Source organism: Olea europaea, chromosome 6 (genome assembly GCF_002742605.1).
Source record: "Olea europaea var. sylvestris chromosome 6, O_europaea_v1, whole genome shotgun sequence".
In the NCBI taxonomy this organism is placed as follows: domain Eukaryota; kingdom Viridiplantae; phylum Streptophyta; class Magnoliopsida; order Lamiales; family Oleaceae; genus Olea; species Olea europaea.
In genome coordinates this window covers 3429219-3447742 of record NC_036242.1, presented here as the reverse complement: position 1 = coordinate 3447742, position 18524 = coordinate 3429219, and the positions used below count along the sequence as shown (strand labels likewise).

The 18524-nt window shown below is 33.7% G+C and overlaps 2 protein-coding genes and 1 pseudogene across 2 annotated transcripts; all 3 read left to right on the top strand.

Annotated features, from left to right (window-relative positions):
* The first annotated feature begins 466 nt into the window (after window positions 1-466).
* Window positions 467-1709, top strand: LOC111395524 (xyloglucan endotransglucosylase/hydrolase 2-like). The gene is made up of 3 exons (XM_023021546.1): window positions 467-791; window positions 894-1087; window positions 1171-1709. Exons 1-3 carry the CDS (start codon window positions 501-503, stop codon window positions 1553-1555), a joined length of 870 nt encoding a protein of 289 aa, XP_022877314.1. The 5' UTR covers window positions 467-500; the 3' UTR covers window positions 1556-1709.
* A 6371-nt stretch (window positions 1710-8080) lies between these two features.
* On the top strand, window positions 8081-9350 carry LOC111395523 (xyloglucan endotransglucosylase/hydrolase 2-like). Its single transcript, XM_023021545.1, has 3 exons — window positions 8081-8427; window positions 8529-8722; window positions 8808-9350. The coding sequence occupies exons 1-3, from the start codon at window positions 8137-8139 to the stop codon at window positions 9190-9192; spliced, it is 870 nt and encodes a 289-aa protein (XP_022877313.1). The 5' UTR covers window positions 8081-8136; the 3' UTR covers window positions 9193-9350.
* Window positions 9351-14174: 4824 nt separating this feature from the next.
* Window positions 14175-18126, top strand: LOC111396449 (annotated as a pseudogene).
* The last annotated feature ends 398 nt before the right edge of the window (window positions 18127-18524 follow it).

Genomic DNA, 18524 nt, shown 5'->3' with positions numbered 1-18524 from the left:
AGACAGCCTAATCATTTTGATATGTAAATGTATAATTCTTGCTTGCATTATAATTTTCTAAATGAGAAGGTTCGCTGAAAATACAAAATATGATGCCTACTTTAATTATTATTATCTTTAAAAAAAATTATTACGCTGCATAATGAGATTTAAGAATCAAATACAAGATTTAATTTTGTATCATAATTTTCGGTTAAGTTGCAGATATCTCTCTAACACAGTAATTTGAACAATGTAATCCTGGTATATTTTTATCCATGCACCGCCTAAAAAGAACCTATCAGGTTGGACCCATGCCAGAGATAATAAAGGCTCATACCTTACGCGGAAAAATAATTATGTCTTGAGTTTGTTCAATTAATCTTGGCCAACTCTCAATCCATGGCATCCAGCTTAGTTGACAGCTTCCAACAGCGGAGTGCAAAATCTATATATAAAGGGTTTTCAGAATCCAACTTTTATTCATCAAAAACAAACATATTCTAGCTCTTCTTCTCAAAATGGCAATCTTTTCTAATTCTGAAGCTTTAGCGAATTTATTGATTCTTTCAGTTTCTGTCGTCTTGTCCTGTTTCACAATCCCTACAGCTGGTAACTTCTACCAAGATGCTGATATTACTTGGGGTGACGGGCGTGGAAAGATAGTCGAAGGTGGAAGAATGTTGACGTTGTCACTTGACCAGTATTCTGGTTCTGGATTTCAGTCCAAGAATGAGTACTTGTTTGGAAGATTTGACACGCAACTCAAACTTGTTCCTGGAAACTCTGCTGGAACCGTAACCACTTTTTTTGTAAGTCTTCAGTTGTCCTTCAGTTTGGGTCTAACCCCAAACTTATTTAAATAATGCTTGGTTTGTGTGTTGATGAACTGATCGTTGAATTTCCATGAGCAGTTATCGTCTCAAGGAGCTGGTCATGATGAAATTGACTTCGAGTTTCTTGGCAATGCATCTGGACAGCCATACACTGTTCATACCAATGTGTATTCCCAAGGGAAAGGAAATAAGGAACAACAGTTCCATCTCTGGTTCGATCCGACAGCAGCTTTCCACACCTACTCAATTGTGTGGAATCCTCGACGCATCATGTAAATAAAAATCCCTCGAATCTTATTTTCATTTATCCTTAACTTATCTGCAAAGCATTACTAATTCTATTGGTGAAATTCAGTTTCTTGGTGGACAATAGTCCTATTAGAGTATTCAACAATCACGAGGCAATTGGCATTCCGTTTCCTAAGGTCCAACCCATGAGAGTGTACTGCACCTTATGGAATGCAGATGACTGGGCAACACAAGGCGGGCGAGTGAAGACAGACTGGACAAAAGCGCCTTTCACTGTATACTACAGAAACTTTAATGCCAATGGCTGTGTATCCGGAACATCTGGTAGATCTTGTGCCAATTCCGGAGCATGGCAAACTCAACAACTTGATGCAAAGGGAAGAAATAGGCTCCGTTGGGTACAGCAGCACCACATGGTCTATAACTACTGTGCTGATGTTCAAAGGTTTCCTCAAGGCTTCTCTGAAGAATGCAAGCGTTCAAGATTCTAGGAAATTTGTGGTGGAATGGTTCGCTGTTTCATCGATGTTGTGTGATTAATTTTATGTTTGTGTGAATTCGTCATTTCTTATTCCTCTTAGTCAAATGTGAATGTATTGATTGGAATTGATACTATAAATTGTTCATGTTGCGATAACATTGTCATTCAGTATTTTTATTAATTTATCTACTGAAGAAATTTTCGTTGGCAAATCAAATTTATATAATTATTTATAATTTCGTTTTACTAAGTAAAAAATCATTCCGAATTTTTAGTGAATGTCTTCTAAGTAATATTCAGTTTTTTATAATTTTATTAATTTATTTAACAACAGGCATTCTTTGTCTATTGAAAATTTATCCAAACGTTTTCCATAATTTTATTAATTTCTCCAATATGGTGAAAAATTCAGGGAAAGTTTTGATTGAACTAATATTAATTAAGAAATATAGAAGCAATTGAACATATTTGTTTTTTTTTTTTTATAGATTATGGATAACTTTGATTAAGCTATTAAATATGATTGTTGAAGCTTGTGCAATTTCACAATATATAATTATCATTCTATATCTTATCTCATGAGTTTAGTTCTTATAGTTGTATACTAGATTGAATTCACTAATTAAATCAATATCTTGAGTTGAAATCAATCTTACCTAATTGAGTCAACTTACTAAATATCTATTTAAATCTGAATAAGTCTCAACTAAACGCATTAAATCAATCTAAGATTTCGACTGAAGATTGCAAAATTAGTAAATGTGTAAATTGCTTTTACCCAATTATTGAATCTTACCATATGGTTTAAATTTATAACCATCTCTCGGTTTGTTATATTCATAAATTAACTAAGTTCAGTGATCGTAAAATCAATACATAAAATTAACTAAGCAGAACTTGAAAATTGAAATTAAACACCAAAATGTATGAAAAAAAATCACCATTATAAAAGTAAAAAATATGAAAAATTACACCAAGAATTTTTCTTAATCACATCAAAATCTTGAAATCTTTACCTTCGATTTTCTATTTTGTTCTATATTCTTTCTCCGTGTATTCTCTTTCATTTTCTCCCTTGATTTGACCTAAACTAAGTCTTTATATAGCGTCTAATTTGCCTTGAAAACCGAGTGCATGAAAGGATCAAAATACCCGCAAATAAAATAATAGCCGAAAACAATTATATAGACGAGGGGACTGCGGCTTGCATAATGCGATCGGACCACGGCTAGTCCCTATAAGGTGACCACAGGTAGCTGCAATTGCAATACTCCAATGTTCTCTTTTTGCATTTTGGTCCCTGCTTCAAGCTTTTATTGAACGAATTTTGTTCGTTTTCAATCCAAATCTTTAATATTAATCCCACAACTCCAAAGACGTTTGTCCACGAATGTCCATAGTCATTCAAAATTGGTCTTCCTTAAGTTCCGAAAGTTTGCAATTAGTCCCAGACTTCTTGTAATTTGAATTTCACTCTTGAAATTAGTGAATTTCCTCCAATTGCTTTCTTAATATAATTGCTTCAAACCAACTCTAATTTATCTTGAAATAAATTTTTTTTCCCTACTCCAAGTACTTCCAACTTTGGATTTTTTTACTTACGATGACTAGATTTACATTAAAATTGTGTAGAAATTAACTTAATTCGCAAATATATATCAAGTTTATAAGTGAGAATAAACATGCAAAACACATATATATCAAATAACCGGGGAAAAAAAATCTAAGACAACTAATCTTATACCCATCAACGAATACTTTCATGACGGCTAACATTAGTTGTTGTTGTTTGGGGATGGATGTGCCACGAAAATGAGAATGAAGACTGAAGTGCCACATTTTGCAAAACTTGAGGAACTAGCATGTAACTTTTGTTGGGAATTTACTTAAACATGCACAGCGGAATTTAACAAATTTCAATTCCCATTCAGGATTCAACTTTGTATTTAGATAAAAACTGTGATGAGAAATATACCTTTACTTGTGATTTGCAAACTCCTTCGCGTTATTCCTTTCCAGCAGCTTGAATCTGCCTCCCACAGCTGTCCAATAGTCCAGCCTCCAATGAAATCCACACAGAGAGTAGACTGCAACTGCTAGGGTTTCTTTCTTGTGCCAGCAAGAATAATGAATAACTTATGGACCTCAAACCCTAGCTGTGTATATATATAAACCCAAACGGACCCGGCCCGGTCCAATATTTAATTAATCCAATTAATCAAACCTGGTCTGTGAATTAATTAATCCAATTAATTAATTCGGGATTATAAATAGCAAATTCAATTAATTAATTTATCCAACGATTGTTAAATTAATCAATTGACAATTTACAGTCTTCCAATTCCCTTTTGTGTGCGACCCATTAGGTTCCCGACCACGATACCTAACGTCGTGAAATATTATTTTGATCTAATCAAAATTGATAAATTAATACACCCTTTTAATTTATCGTCAATTCACATTCGCCGTCCCTGATTGATATCTAGCAATGTGTCAGGGCAATACATGTGACGGGAAATGTCACGTGGTATGACAAAACCAAATTCGTTCGTTTACCGTGAAATTATTATCCCTTCGTCAATACGATCCGATCAATTACGAGATATGGAATTGTGTCAATCTCGATCATTGATCATATCTTTCATTCCACTATTAAGTCAATATAAATCGAAAACTCCTTTTCGACTTATGAGTACACCTTGGCCAAGGATTTCATCATCGACTTAATTGAATGAAACGCTGATCATAATCTCCTACTATCTAAGAGTGACGAATCCTTTATTGATCAATCACAACTTTCATACGATTCTTGACGTACCCGAACGATGTCGTATTTGCGGCCCCTTTCAGAGCAACATCCAACACCGCCAAAGTATGACTGCCCTCATATAGGGTACTATGACGACCTCAAGTCAAAGGATCAATTCCACTACCGAACGTTAGAGATTAGCCACTGACACTCAGATAGTTATCCATGTGGAATCTCTTAGCGGGTCTCCAATGTTTTGTTCTATAACAAAACATTCACGTGTTCATTTAAGTGTCACCACACTTTAGCTCGTGAGATCAGCTACTTACTTCACAAGTAAGAAATGTCACACGTGATGGTCTAACTGTATTAACGATATCCGTATCTCGTTATTACTTATGACCATGATTTATTCAAGATCCAATTATATGTAATTTGTATCTCACAATCACAACTCCTTGTGATTAACAGATTACCTAAAATTGGATCTTCGGATTCTATTATTTAATATTATTTATTACAAAATTGATTTAAATAAATAATAGATCTCGCCAAAATCAAATGCATTAAATATATTAAAAGCGTTTACAACCTAAATCGATTGGATCTAGGGCATAACACTTACAACTTTCACCATCTTTATTCATTTTGAACATATCCAATCCAATCACTAGTTCTCGAAGTTAAGTGTGTCATTAGTAACTGTACACTTTAGACACTGAACTTAAAAATGCTTCACAATGGTCACTGAAATTTAACACACTACTCTCTATCACTCACTCATTCACCATGTTTCATTAGTCATCGAACTTTAAAAATGTTTTCAAGTGATCATTAAAATTTAACATATTACATTCCATCACTCACTCACCATCTTTCATTATTTACTCAACTTATATTCCATCCCACTTTATTCGTTAAACTTTAAAATACTTTCAAGTGGTCACTCACTTTACTCACTGAGCTCACGTGTTCAAAAATTAAAAATTTTGAAATATAAAATAACATAAATGAAGACAGCACCCTTATTTCCTCTCGAATTACCTTGTGAAAACTTTAAAAATTATATTTTGTTTGTCTTGATTAATATTATTAACTCTAAATCGAAAATTTCACTATCTGTTTGAAATATAATTTTTTATGTTCTTGATTTGGGTCTACGATTTCAATCGGAATAAAATAAATAATTTTTTTATTTTATTTTCTCGACGTAAAAGAAGAGTATGATCTAAATTAAAATTTATGTTAATTTGAAGCTAGTATTGTTCTTTCCTCTTGAACATAGCTTTGACAGCCAGAAAAATCATGTCTTCTTCATCAATATCAATATTCTCATCTCAGATTTAGAACTTATTATCTAGTCGATATCTATTTTATTTTCTTTTCTTGATCAAAACTGAATCTCATAAAAAACCAACTTTACTCGAAGATATCATGATATTCAAAAGCATTTTAAAATTCAGTGTGTAAAGCGTGATGGAGTTATAGGTTCAGTGAGTATTGAAACTGTTTCTGATCATACATAGCAATCTTATGAGGTCCACGTGGAAGCTCCATAGTCACACACGTGGCATTGGGTCAAGTAAAAGAAGAGTCATAGATAAGTTCAATGGCCGAGGTTGTTGCATTGAGTGTTGAGGTCATTTTACTAGAATTCTCCAAAGTGGTCCTAGCCTATGTTCATCCGAAGTGGGGTTACTTCCTTAGTCCAAACCCTATAACTTCCGAAGTCCTTAATTCCCAAAAGAGGGTCTGATAAGCGTATCTTAGGGATTGATTGATGTGACGTTCTTATTAAATAAATGTTAAGAATGTTAGCATAGGGATGTAGAGTGACTAACCCTTTGTCAAATGTCTGGCATTATAATTAATGTGAGATAGAATTGATGCGACGCCAAGGTATGTAGAGTGGCTATCCCCTTGTCAAATGTCTGCCATTATAATTAATGTGAGATAGAATTGATGCAATGCCAGGATCTTGTAAATCAGGCCATGTTGATCGGATCCAACTATAACCAAGTCGGCCTAATCACTATAAATAGCTGGTTCTTGTATCATTTAGAGGGATGGATCTTTGAACATAAAAGAAAACAGTACACACACACGCATATTTCTTCATAAAATTGTCCCTTCCATCTCCTTCTTCCACAAACGTACACATTTTCAGTCAACATATTACAAAATACATCTACGTGTATCTTATCTTCGAACGACACATGTTGGCCATTTTCGGAGGTCAACAGAAACATAATAAGTGAGTGATGGAGTGCAATGTGTTAAAATTTAACAATTACTCGAGTTTATTTTAAAATTCAGTGACATATATACCATTGTGAGTGGAAGATGAAGTACAACGTGTTAAAATTCAATGATCCGTTGAAAACTTTTTAAAGTTAAGCAAGAAAAACGTAACAAAGGTATAAGTTCAACAACAAATGAAACATTTAACTCCTAATTCTCCTTATAATTTATTATTCCACGTAGCTATCTCCTATTGAAATAATATTAAACAACAAGGCTTGTTGTGTGGATCCTATCAATTATTGCAAGTATACACCAACTATATCATCTTCAATAATAGAAATAATTATCACGCTTATCTAAAAAAATGTCCAATAGTTTTACACCTTTGTCACTCATAATTTGAATTTTGAGGTGACTGAACAGTGATTCTTTCAATATTGTCTAGAATTTCAAGGTACTAACTATTGCCAGCTAATTTACTATATTCTTAGAAACATTCAAGAAATTCAATGGCAACAAGACCTTCATTTATTTTATTTTCACCCTTTCTCCCCGTAACTGAGCGGCGACCCTAATCACTGACTTGGTAAGACTTTGATTTTATACTTGAGCTAGACCTCAGTATCAATGATCGGGGGAAAAAAAATGAGTTTCTTGATTTTAATTGTAAAATCTAATGATGGGCATACATCAACTGCTGCTAATAAATTATATTTTTAAATTATTTTCTAACAATTTAAAATGAAACTACATTTTAAATCGTACTAAATTTAAAAAAAAAAAATAGAATATGTATATATACGTAGATATGTACATATACGAATATATGTAATATATATATATAGCCATGACCAAACCGTAATATGAAAAGACGGCCTAGTAGTTTTGACATGTAAATGTCTAATTTTTATTTTTATTTTTTATGACGGAGGAACCCACAGCCGCTGTCCTTCAAATGCGCACTAGGTAAACCTTCAGGTTGATGCAACAGCTTGCAAACCACACCAGTTAAGTAAATCGCACTAAACAAGCCCGGTGCGATAGACTCGATCGAAAAAGTCTTGGTAGAGGGAATCAAACTCGTGATCAAAGGCCTCCATGCCCACCTACTTCACCAACTCGGCCACCCCAATTCTTGCTTGTATCACAATTATCTAAATGAGAAGGTTCGTGGAAAATACAAAATATGATGCCTACTTAAATTATTATGTTTAAAAAAATTATCATGCTGCATAATGAGATTTAAGAATCAAATACAAGATTTAATTTTGTATCATAATTTTCAGTTAAGTTGCATATATCTTTCTAACTCAATAATTTTGAACAATGTAATCGTGGTTGGTACATTTTGATCAATGCACCGCCTAAAAAGAACCCCTCAGGTTGGACCCATGCCAGAGATAATAAAGGCTCATACCTTACGCGGAGAAATAATTATGTCTTGAGTTTGTTCAATTAATCTTGGCCAACTCTCAATCCATGGCGTCCAGCTTAGTTGACAGCTTCCAACAGCGGAGTGCAAAATCTATATATAAAGGGTTATCAGAATCCAACTTTCATTCATCAAAAACAAACACATTCTATCTCTTCTTCTAGAAATGACATTCTTTTCTAATTCTAAAGCTTTAGCAAATTTATTGATGATTTCACTATCTGTAGTCCTGGCCTGTTTCACAATCCCTGCAGCTGGTAACTTCTACCGAGATGCTGATATTAATTGGCGTGACGGGCGTGGAAAGATATTCGAAGGTGGAAGAATGTTGACGTTGTCACTTGACCAGTATTCTGGTTCTGGATTTCAGTCCAAGAATGAGTACTTGTTTGGAAGATTTGACACGCAACTCAAACTTGTTCCTGGAAACTCTGCTGGAACCGTAACCACTTTTTTTGTAAGTCTTCAGTTGTCCATCAGTTTGGATATAACCCCAAACTTATTCAAATAATGCTTAGTTTGTTTGTTGAATAATTGATCGTTGAATTCCATGAGCAGTTATCGTCTCAAGGAGCTGGTCATGATGAAATTGACTTCGAGTTTCTTGGCAATGCATCTGGACTGCCATATACTGTTCATACCAATGTGTATTCCCAAGGGAAAGGAAATAAAGAACAGCAATTCCATCTCTGGTTCGATCCGACAGCAGCTTTCCACACCTACTCAATTGTGTGGAATCCTCGACGCATCATGTAAATAAAAATCCCTCGAATCTTATTTTCATTTATCCTTAACTTATCTGCGCATATCATTACTAATTCTGTCGGTGAAATTCAGTTTCTTGGTGGACAATAGTCCTATTAGAGTATTCAACAATCACGAGGCAATTGGCATTCCGTTTCCTAAGAGCCAACCCATGAGAGTGTACTGCAGCTTATGGAATGCAGACGATTGGGCAACACAAGGCGGGCGAGTGAAGACGGACTGGACAAAAGCGCCTTTCACTGTATACTACAGAAACTTTAATGCCAATGGCTGTGTATCCGGAACATCCGGTAGATCTTGTGCCAATTCCGGAGCATGGCAAACACAACAACTTGATGCAAAGGGAAGAAATAGGCTCCGTTGGGTACAGCAGCACCACATGGTCTATAACTACTGTGCTGATGTTCAAAGGTTTCCTCAAGGCTTCTCTGAGGAATGCAAGCGTTCAAGATTCTAGGAAATTTGTGGCGGAATGGTTTGTTGTTTCATCGATGTTGAGTGATTAATTTTATGTTTGTGTGAATTCATCATTTCTTATTCCTTTTAGTCAAATGTGATTGTATTGATTGGAATAATAAGGATAAATGATACTACACATGGTTCATTTCACGATAATATTGTCATTCTGTATTTTTATTAATTATATTTCGAAGAAATTTTCATCGCCAAATCAAATTTATAAAATTATTTATAATTTGATATTACTAACTAAAAAATAATTCCGAATTTTTAGTGAATGTTTTCTAAGTACTATTCAGTTTTTTATAATTTATTAACTTATTTAACGACAGGCATTCTTTGTCTGTTGAAAATTTATCCAAACGTTTTCCATAATTTTATTAATTTCTACAATATGGTGAAAATTTCATGGAAAGTTTTGATTGAACTAATATTAATTAAGAAATATAAAAGCAAATAAACAAAATTGGTTTTATAGATTATGGATAACTTTGATTAAGCTAATAAATATGATTATCGAAGTTTGTGTTTCACGATTTCACCATATATAATTATCATTTTTAATCTCGCCTCACGAGTTCAGTTTTATAGCTGTATACTTGATTGAACTTACTAATTAAATCAATATCTCTGGTTGAAATCAACCTTATCTAATTGAGTCAACTTACTATATGTCTATATAAATCTAAATAAGTCACAACTATACGTGTTAAATCAATCTAAGATTTCAACTAAAGATCTCAAAATTAGTAAATGTGTACATTGCTTTTACTCAATTATCGAATTTTATCATATGGTCTAAATATATAAGCACCTCTCGGTTTGTTACATTCATAAATTAATTTGTCATATTAATAAATTAACTAAGGCCCAATTTGATAGGCCAAATTTTCCATGGAAGATGGAAATTATTCCACCATTTTCCACTTTTTAGCCTATTTGATAGGAAATATTTTCTTGACAATTGCTTTTCTCACTTTCACTCACGTTACCCTTTATTCCACAAAAATGAGGAAATGCAATTCCCACGGGTGAGCTGGTTTTTTATTTTCTAGGCGATTGAAACAAACCCACTTCTTCTCACGTCAAACCCTATTTCCCTTTCTCTTTCTTCTCACATCACTTTCCCATTTCTCACCCAGAACTGCCCCATTTTTGGAATACCCACGATGTCAAACAAAAAATGTCCACATAACCCTATCGTTGAAGGGGAGGAGTGCGTGGATTGCAACCAAGAAAACATAGAAGCTCCCGAAATTGAAAACCTGCAAGAAAAAGTAATCGTGGAAAAAGAATGCAATTGTAATCAATACCAACGGTGCATGCTCTTTGGTTCCGATCTCATCTCTCTGTGTATCTCTTTTTTCCCTTCAAAATCTCCAATTTCGTAAGGCTTGCATAAAAATAATATTTGCAAGTAGTGTATACCGTTTTTTTTTTTTTTTTTTTTTTTTTCCTTTGGTGATTCCATTTTTTTTTTTTTTTTTTTTTTCCTTTGGGAGTTGAAGGGTTGGGTAAATGCTTGTAATTTGCTTCATATTTGTAGAAAGCTTAATTTATGTGAATGAATATGCGTTATTATTATTATTATTATTTTTTTTTTTTATGGAATTTGAAACTTGAAATAGCTTGATGTTCTTTTTACTTGATTAGGTAAATTGTTTATTTGGAAACAGACGGCAAACACCAATAGTTGGCAAAAAAATACAATTTTTTGAAAAATAAAGTCAAACAAGCACAAAAAGATGGAAATTTCAACATTATCTAGATGAAAAATTATACGAATCAAAAATAATTAATTGACAATTCCTAATCAAACAGGTTCTAAGTAATTCAATTCTCTAAAATTTGTTTTCTTTCCACCCATATTTTATTCTTGCAATCAAAAAAACCCTACGTTCAGTAATCGTAAAATCAAAAGCAAAACTTGAAAATTGAAATTAAACACAAAAATGTATGAAAAAATTACCATTATAAAAGTATAAAAATAGAAAAATATGAAAAATCACCCCAAGAATCTGTCTTTTTCACGTTAATATCTTGATAACTTATGTTCGATTCACTATTTTGTTCTATATTCTTTCTCCATGCATTCTCTTGCATCTTCTCCCTTAATTTGACCTAAATTAGGTCTCTATATAGTGTCTTGTTTGCCTTGAAAACCTTGTGCACAAAAGGATCAAAATACCCGCAATTAAAATAATAGTGAAAAACAACTATATAGACGATTGGACTGCGGCTTGCATAATGCGATCGAACCACGGCTAGCCCCTTTAAGGTGACCACGGGTAGCCTGCAGTTGCAATCCTCCAATTTTCTCTTTTTGCATTTTGGTCCCTGCTTCAAGCTTTTATTGAACGAATTTTTTTCCTTTTCAATCCAAATCTTTAATATTAATCTCACAACTCCAAAGACATTGGTCCACGAATCTCCATAGTCATCCAAAATTGGTCTTCCTTAAGTTCCGAAAGTGTGCAATTAGTCCCAGACTTCTTGTAATTTGAATTTCACTCTTAAAATTAGTAAATTTCCTCCAATTGCTTTCTTAATATAATTGCTTCAGACCATCTCCAATTTATCTTGAAATATATGTATATTTTTTTACTCGAAGTACTTCCAACTTTGGATCTTTTTTTTTTTTTAATTTACGATGACAGACATTATGTTGAGATTATCCCACATCGGCTGTGGATAGAATTGGTATTCAGTTTATAAGTATGAGAAAAAGCTTCACCTCATGAGCTAGCTTTTGGGGTGAGCTTTTGGAGTGAGAGAGAGATCCAATAGTACCCAATACTCTGAAAGAAAATATATTACAATTAGGAGACCCAATTTCAACTGAATTTTGTTTCCTTATTGTTGAATGCAATTAAACTCCTTTCCAAAACCAACAACATGTTATTCAAGACTCATATTTGAGTCACAACTCTAAAAATCTCCACCTTGACTCAAATTTCCTTGCAATGAGTAGAGCTCCACAAAATTTCTTCACCTGAGAAATAAACACATTTGCGTCGAAATGAAATGGCAAATCTCCTCAATGTAATAACTAAAACTCTCCATATAAACCATCGTCTTCGCACAGCGTCCACAAGCGAAACCTAAACCCTACTCCCAAGTTCCCAAAAATTTACTAAGTAATTAATGTTTACGAAACAGGGTAGAAGCACACCCTGTAACAGAAATCATACAAAATGCCTAAACAGAAGGTCCCTTGTTAGAACTGTCGCCTTTAATGTCTCCAAAAACATTACAGACACCACTGACACCACGATACCTACGCTCAATGGATCCAATCCTAGCAACTGAACACAGTACAGCCGTTGAAATTAGTGGCAAAGCAGAATCATCAACGCACCCTCGAGCAATGTTCTAAACCTACGTAGAACTCGTCACAAGAGGTACTGTACCAAATTGAATATCCACCACAGTACTAAACTTATCCATATGTCTCTTAACTGGTTCTACACTCCCCTGTAAGATGTACAACTGAGACATTTTTCGTCATTCTAGTACAACCCGGACACCCTTTCGAACTTTCAAGACTCCACTTTCACTAGAGAATTTATATCATTTTACATCCAGAGTACTAAGCGAAATAAGATTCATTTTCAGGTCTGAAATATGTCGAGCCTGATCAATTGTTCTGATTGTCCCATTCCGCAACCTAAACTAACTTGACCAATCCCAGCATTATGGCAAGACTAGTTATTTTCCATTACAACGCCACCTTGCTGAACAGCCTTATATGTCTGAAAAAATTTCGATTGGAACACATATGATGCGAACATGTCGAATCAAGAATTCACTCCTCGTCAAGCCTAGATTCCACGTCAGCTATCACAGTCATCATCACATCTCCATCGTCTCAAAAATCCTCAACTACAATTGTTTCGTCTAAAGTCAAAGGTTGCGCTCCATGATTTGCAACTAAATTACCTTTAGCATGAAACTTATCACAATCTTTCTGAATATATCCCCTAGCCTGCAATAGAAGCAAAACAAATTGTTGTTATTCTTTGATCTACCCCTCCGTCGACCACCATGAGATATAAGAACTTCCTCATCCCTCAATGTAGCTCCAACCAATTACTTCAACTTCTTCTTTGAGTGCAAAGCATCATAGACGTCGTCTATAGTCAAAATATCCCGACTATACAAAATGGTGTCCCAAAACGATGCATAAGAGTCAGTGAACACAACATGATCAAGGTCAAATCCTCTTCATCTTACTTAACCTGCAACGTCTCCAGATCTGCAACTATTTCGTTAAACACAGCAGTATGGTCCTCCAGTGACCCTCTTTCCGCCATGCAATGAGAATATAGCTTCTACTTTAGAGTCGATTTGCTCATGAGACTTTTAGTCATGCAAAACTGCTATAATTTCAACGACAAGGCAGCCACTGTTTTTTCCTTCAAGACATTCTGCAGAATATTGTTGGATAAATGAAGATGAATCTACGATAAAGCCTTCCAATCCTTCCGTTATTTATCTTCTGTTGCCTAATCAGCTGGCATATTCTTAAAACCTAGCAGCGCATCATTCAAATCCAACTGCGCCAGAATAACCCTCATCTTTACTTGCCAAAAAGAAAATCTTCTATTGCGATCCAATAGTAGAATGTCATATTTCATGGTAGTCATATCTGAAAAAACATCAACCAATCCATAGAAGAAGAACCAAGCTCTGATACCACTTGTTGATCCCAAAAGATTGTAAAAAATGAGATTTAATGACGATGTGAAGTAATAAAGGTTACAACCAAAAACAAAATTAGAAAGTAAATAAATAAACAAAGAGAATTTATCGTAGAGAAACGATATATTATAAACTGACAATATGGAGAGAAATTACAGACACAACAATAATGCTTAAACAAAGCTGATAGATGAGTCTTATATTTATAGGCCATGTTTCAAACCCTATAAGAGTCCTAAATGGTGAGAAAATATATTATAATTAGGAGACCCAATTTCAACGAGATTTTGTTTCCTTATTGTTGAATGCAGTTATACTCCTTTCCAAACCAACAACACGCAATTGAATTACAACTCCTATTTGAGTCACAACTCTAACACATTAAATTAAGTAGAAATTAACTTAATTTACAAATACATATCAAGCTTATAAGTCAGAATAGACATGTAAAACACATATTTTAATTAACCATTATAAAAAAATAAAAATTAAAAAATCTAAGACAACTAATATTTTAGCCATCAAGGAATACTTTCATGACGGCTAACATTAGTCGTTGCTGATTATGTCTAATTTTGTAATCGTATATTACTAAAAGACCACTCTGCTCATTTTTATAACATCTTTTGGAGCATATGTTGTTCTTTAAAGTTACAGAAAGCCAAAATTGTTGGTGAGACCTTTAATTATAACCAATTGTCGGATAACAGGAAATAAAACATGGACTACTAATTGCCGAATTTGTTGATCGGTATGTAACCCACATGGAAGGCATGAAAGGATTTAAGGACAAAATGAATGATTTTCATCTAATTGAGAGCAACTTGCACCACTTCTAAAAGTTTGGGGATGGATGTGCCACGAAAATGAGAATGAAGACTGAGGTACCATGTTTTGCAAATTTGAGGAACTGTAACTTTTACCATCTTTATTCATTTTGAACATATATTCAATTCAATCACGAGTTCTCAAAGTTAAGTGTGTCATTAGTCACTGAACTTATACCTCCATTACACTTTAGACACTGAATTTCAAAATACTTCACAATGGTCACTAAAATTTAACACACTACCCTCTCTTATTCACTCATTCACCATGTTTCATTAGTTACTGAACTTTAAAAATATTTTTGAGTGATCACTAAAATTGAATACATTACATTCCATCACTTACTCACTTCTTTCATTACTTTGTCAACTTATATCTCTGTCACACTTCATCTGTCAACCTTTGAAATGCTTTCAAGCGGTCACTGACTTTACTCGCTGAGGTCACTTGTTCAAAAATTAAAAATTTTGAAGTATAAAATAACATAAATGAAGACAGCACCCTTATTTCCTCTTGAATTACGTTGTGAAAACTCTAAAAATTATATTTTGTTCATCTTGATTAATATTATTAATTCTAAATCGAAAATTTCATTGTTTGTTTGAAATATAATTTTTCTTATTTTCTTGATTTCAGTCTACGATTTCAATTAGGATAAAAGATAATTTATTTATTTTATTTTCTCGACATAAAAGAAGAGTATGATCTAAATTAAAGTTTATGTTAATTTGAAGCTAGTATTCTATTTTCCTCTTGAACATAGCTTTCGACGATTAGAGAAATCATGTCTTCTTGATCAATATCAATACTCTCCATCTTAGATTGAGAACTCATTATCTAGTTGATATTTATTTTATTTTCTTGATCTAAGTTGAATATCATATAAAATAAACTTTACTAAAAAAATATTATGAAATTCAATGATCACTTGAAAGCATTTTAAAGTTCAGTTTGTAAAGCATGATATAGATATAAGTTCAGTGACTATTAAAATATAGTGAGTGAGTGATGGAGTGCAATGTGTTCAAATTCAATGATCACTTGAAAATATTTTAAAGTTCAATGATCTATATAAAATTGTGAGTAAGAGATACGTGTTAAAGTTCAATGGCTAGTTGAAAGCATTTTAAAGTTTAGTAAGTAAAACGTAACAAAGGTACAAGTTCAACAACTAATGAAACATTTAACTCCTAATTCTCGTTATTATTTATTATTCATCGTAGCTATCTCCTATTGAAATCATATTACACACAAGAAGGCTTCTTGTGTGGATACTATCAATTATTGCAAGTACACCAACTATATCTTTTTATTATTTTTTTCATCCTCAATAATAGAATTAATTATCACGCTTCTATAAAAAATTCCAATAGTTTTAGACCTTTGTCACACATAATTTAAATTTTGAGACTAAACAGTAATTCTTTCAATATTGTCTAGAGTTTCAAGGTTCAACCTATTGCAAGCTAATTTACTAGATTCTTAGAAACACTTAAGAAATTCAATGGCAACAAGACTTTTTTTTTTTAATACATATTTCACCCGATAACTAAGAGGAAACTCTAATCACTGACTCGGTAAGACTTCGATTTTATACTTGAGCTAGACCTTAGTATCAACAATCGCAAAAACAAAAACAAAAATCAAACATAAAACAAAAAGAGTTTCTTGGTTTTAGTATAAATTTCTAACAATAGCCGTACATCTACTACTGCTAATAAATAATATTTATAAATTATTTTCTAACAATTGAAAATGAAAATACATTTTAAGTAGTACTAAATTTAAAATAATAATAACAATAATATATAAGGACCAAACCGTAACTTGAAAAGACAGCCTAATCGATTTGACATGTAAATGTGGCTTGCATTATAATTATCTAAACGAGAAGGTTCACTGAAAATACAAAATATGATGCCTAATTAAATTATTATCTTTAAAAAAAATAATAATTATATTGCATAATGAGATTTAAGAATCAAATACGAGATTTAATTTTGTATCATAATTTTCGGTTAAGTTGCGTATATAACTCAATAATTTTGAACAATGTAATCGTGGTTGGTATATTTTGATCCAAGCACCGCCTACAAAAATAAAAAGAACCTCTCAGGGTGGACCCATGCCAGAGATAATAAAGGCTCAAACCTTGCGCGGAAACAATTAATCTTGGCCATCTCTCAATCCATGGCGTCCAGCTTAGTTGACAGTTTTCAAAAGGGGAGTGCAAAATCTATGTATAAAGGGTTTTCAGAATCCGACTCTCACTCATCAAAACAAACACACAGTCTATCTGTTCTTCTCGAAAGAACCCTGCTCCCAACCCGGGACAGGGAGAATTATTCTTCTCGAAATAACAGTCTTTTCTAATTCTAAAGCTTTAGCAAATTTATTGACGCTTTCACTTTCGGTGGTCCTGGCCTGTTTCACAATCCCTACAGCTGGTAACTTCTACCGAGATGCTGATATTACTTGGGGTGACGGGCGTGGAAAGGTAGTCGAGGGTGGAAGCATGTTGACGTTGTCAGCTGACCAGTATTCTGGTTCTGGATTTCAGTCCAAGAACGAATACTTGTTTGGAAGATTCGACATGCAACTCAAACTTGTTCCTTGAAACTCAGCTGGAACCGTGACCACTTTTTTCGTAAGTCTTTAGCTGTCCTTCAATTTGGGGATAACCTCAAACTTATTTAAAGAATGGTTAGTTAAATTGATCATTAAATTGTTTGGCTCCATGTGCAGTTATCGTCTCAAGGAGATGGTCATGGTCAATTTGACTTCGAGTTTCTTGGCAATACGTCTGTATAGCCAAACACTGTTCATACCAATGTGTACTCCCAAGGAAAAGGGAACAAGGAACAACAATTCCATCTCTGGTTCGATCTGGCAGCAGCTTCCCACACCTACTCAATTGTGTGGAATTCTCGGCGCATCATGTAACTATAAATCCGTTGTATCTCATTTTCATTAATCCGCACTTGGTGAAATTCAGTTTCTTGGTGGACAATAGTCCTATTAGATTGTTCAACAATCATGAAGCAATTGGCATTCCGTTTCCAAAGAGCCATCCCATGAGAGTGTACTGCACCTTATGGAATGCAGACGATTGGGCAACACAAGGCGGGCTAGTGAAGACAGACTGGACAAAAGCACCTTTCACCGCATATTACAGGAACTTCAATGCCAATGGCTGTGTATCCGGAACATCTGGTGGATCTTGTGGCAATCCTGGAGTGTGGCAAACTCAACAACTTGATGCAAAGGGAAGAAGTAGGCTCCGTTGGGTACAGCAACACCACATGGTCTATAACTACAGTGCTGATGTTCAAAGGTTTCCTCAAGGCTTCTCTGAAGAATGCAAGCATTCAAGATTGTAGGAAATTTGGAGGAATGATTTGTTGTTTAATCAATGTTGTGTGATCAATACTATATTTGTGAGAATTCATCATTTCTTGTTCTTTTAAGTCGAATTTGAATACATTGATTGGAAAAATAAGAATAAATGCTACTAATACTATACAATCATTTGATCAAATGTTCAGGTTATCTTGGCATCAAATTTATGATAATTGCAAATGTTAAAAAGTTTTGATGTTCAAACTGAACATGTACCATTTCTTGTGACATGAGAAGTCTAATGTATGTGATGAGCAAGTGATTAAACAAATGTTACGTCGTACAAGTCTGGAGAGTCTTCATCAATCAAATCCCTAAAGGTGCATCAGCAAGCAGTTCATCAGAGACAACAACGTTCATATCGTAATTATTATGAAAAAGAATCATATTTTTTTTTTATCA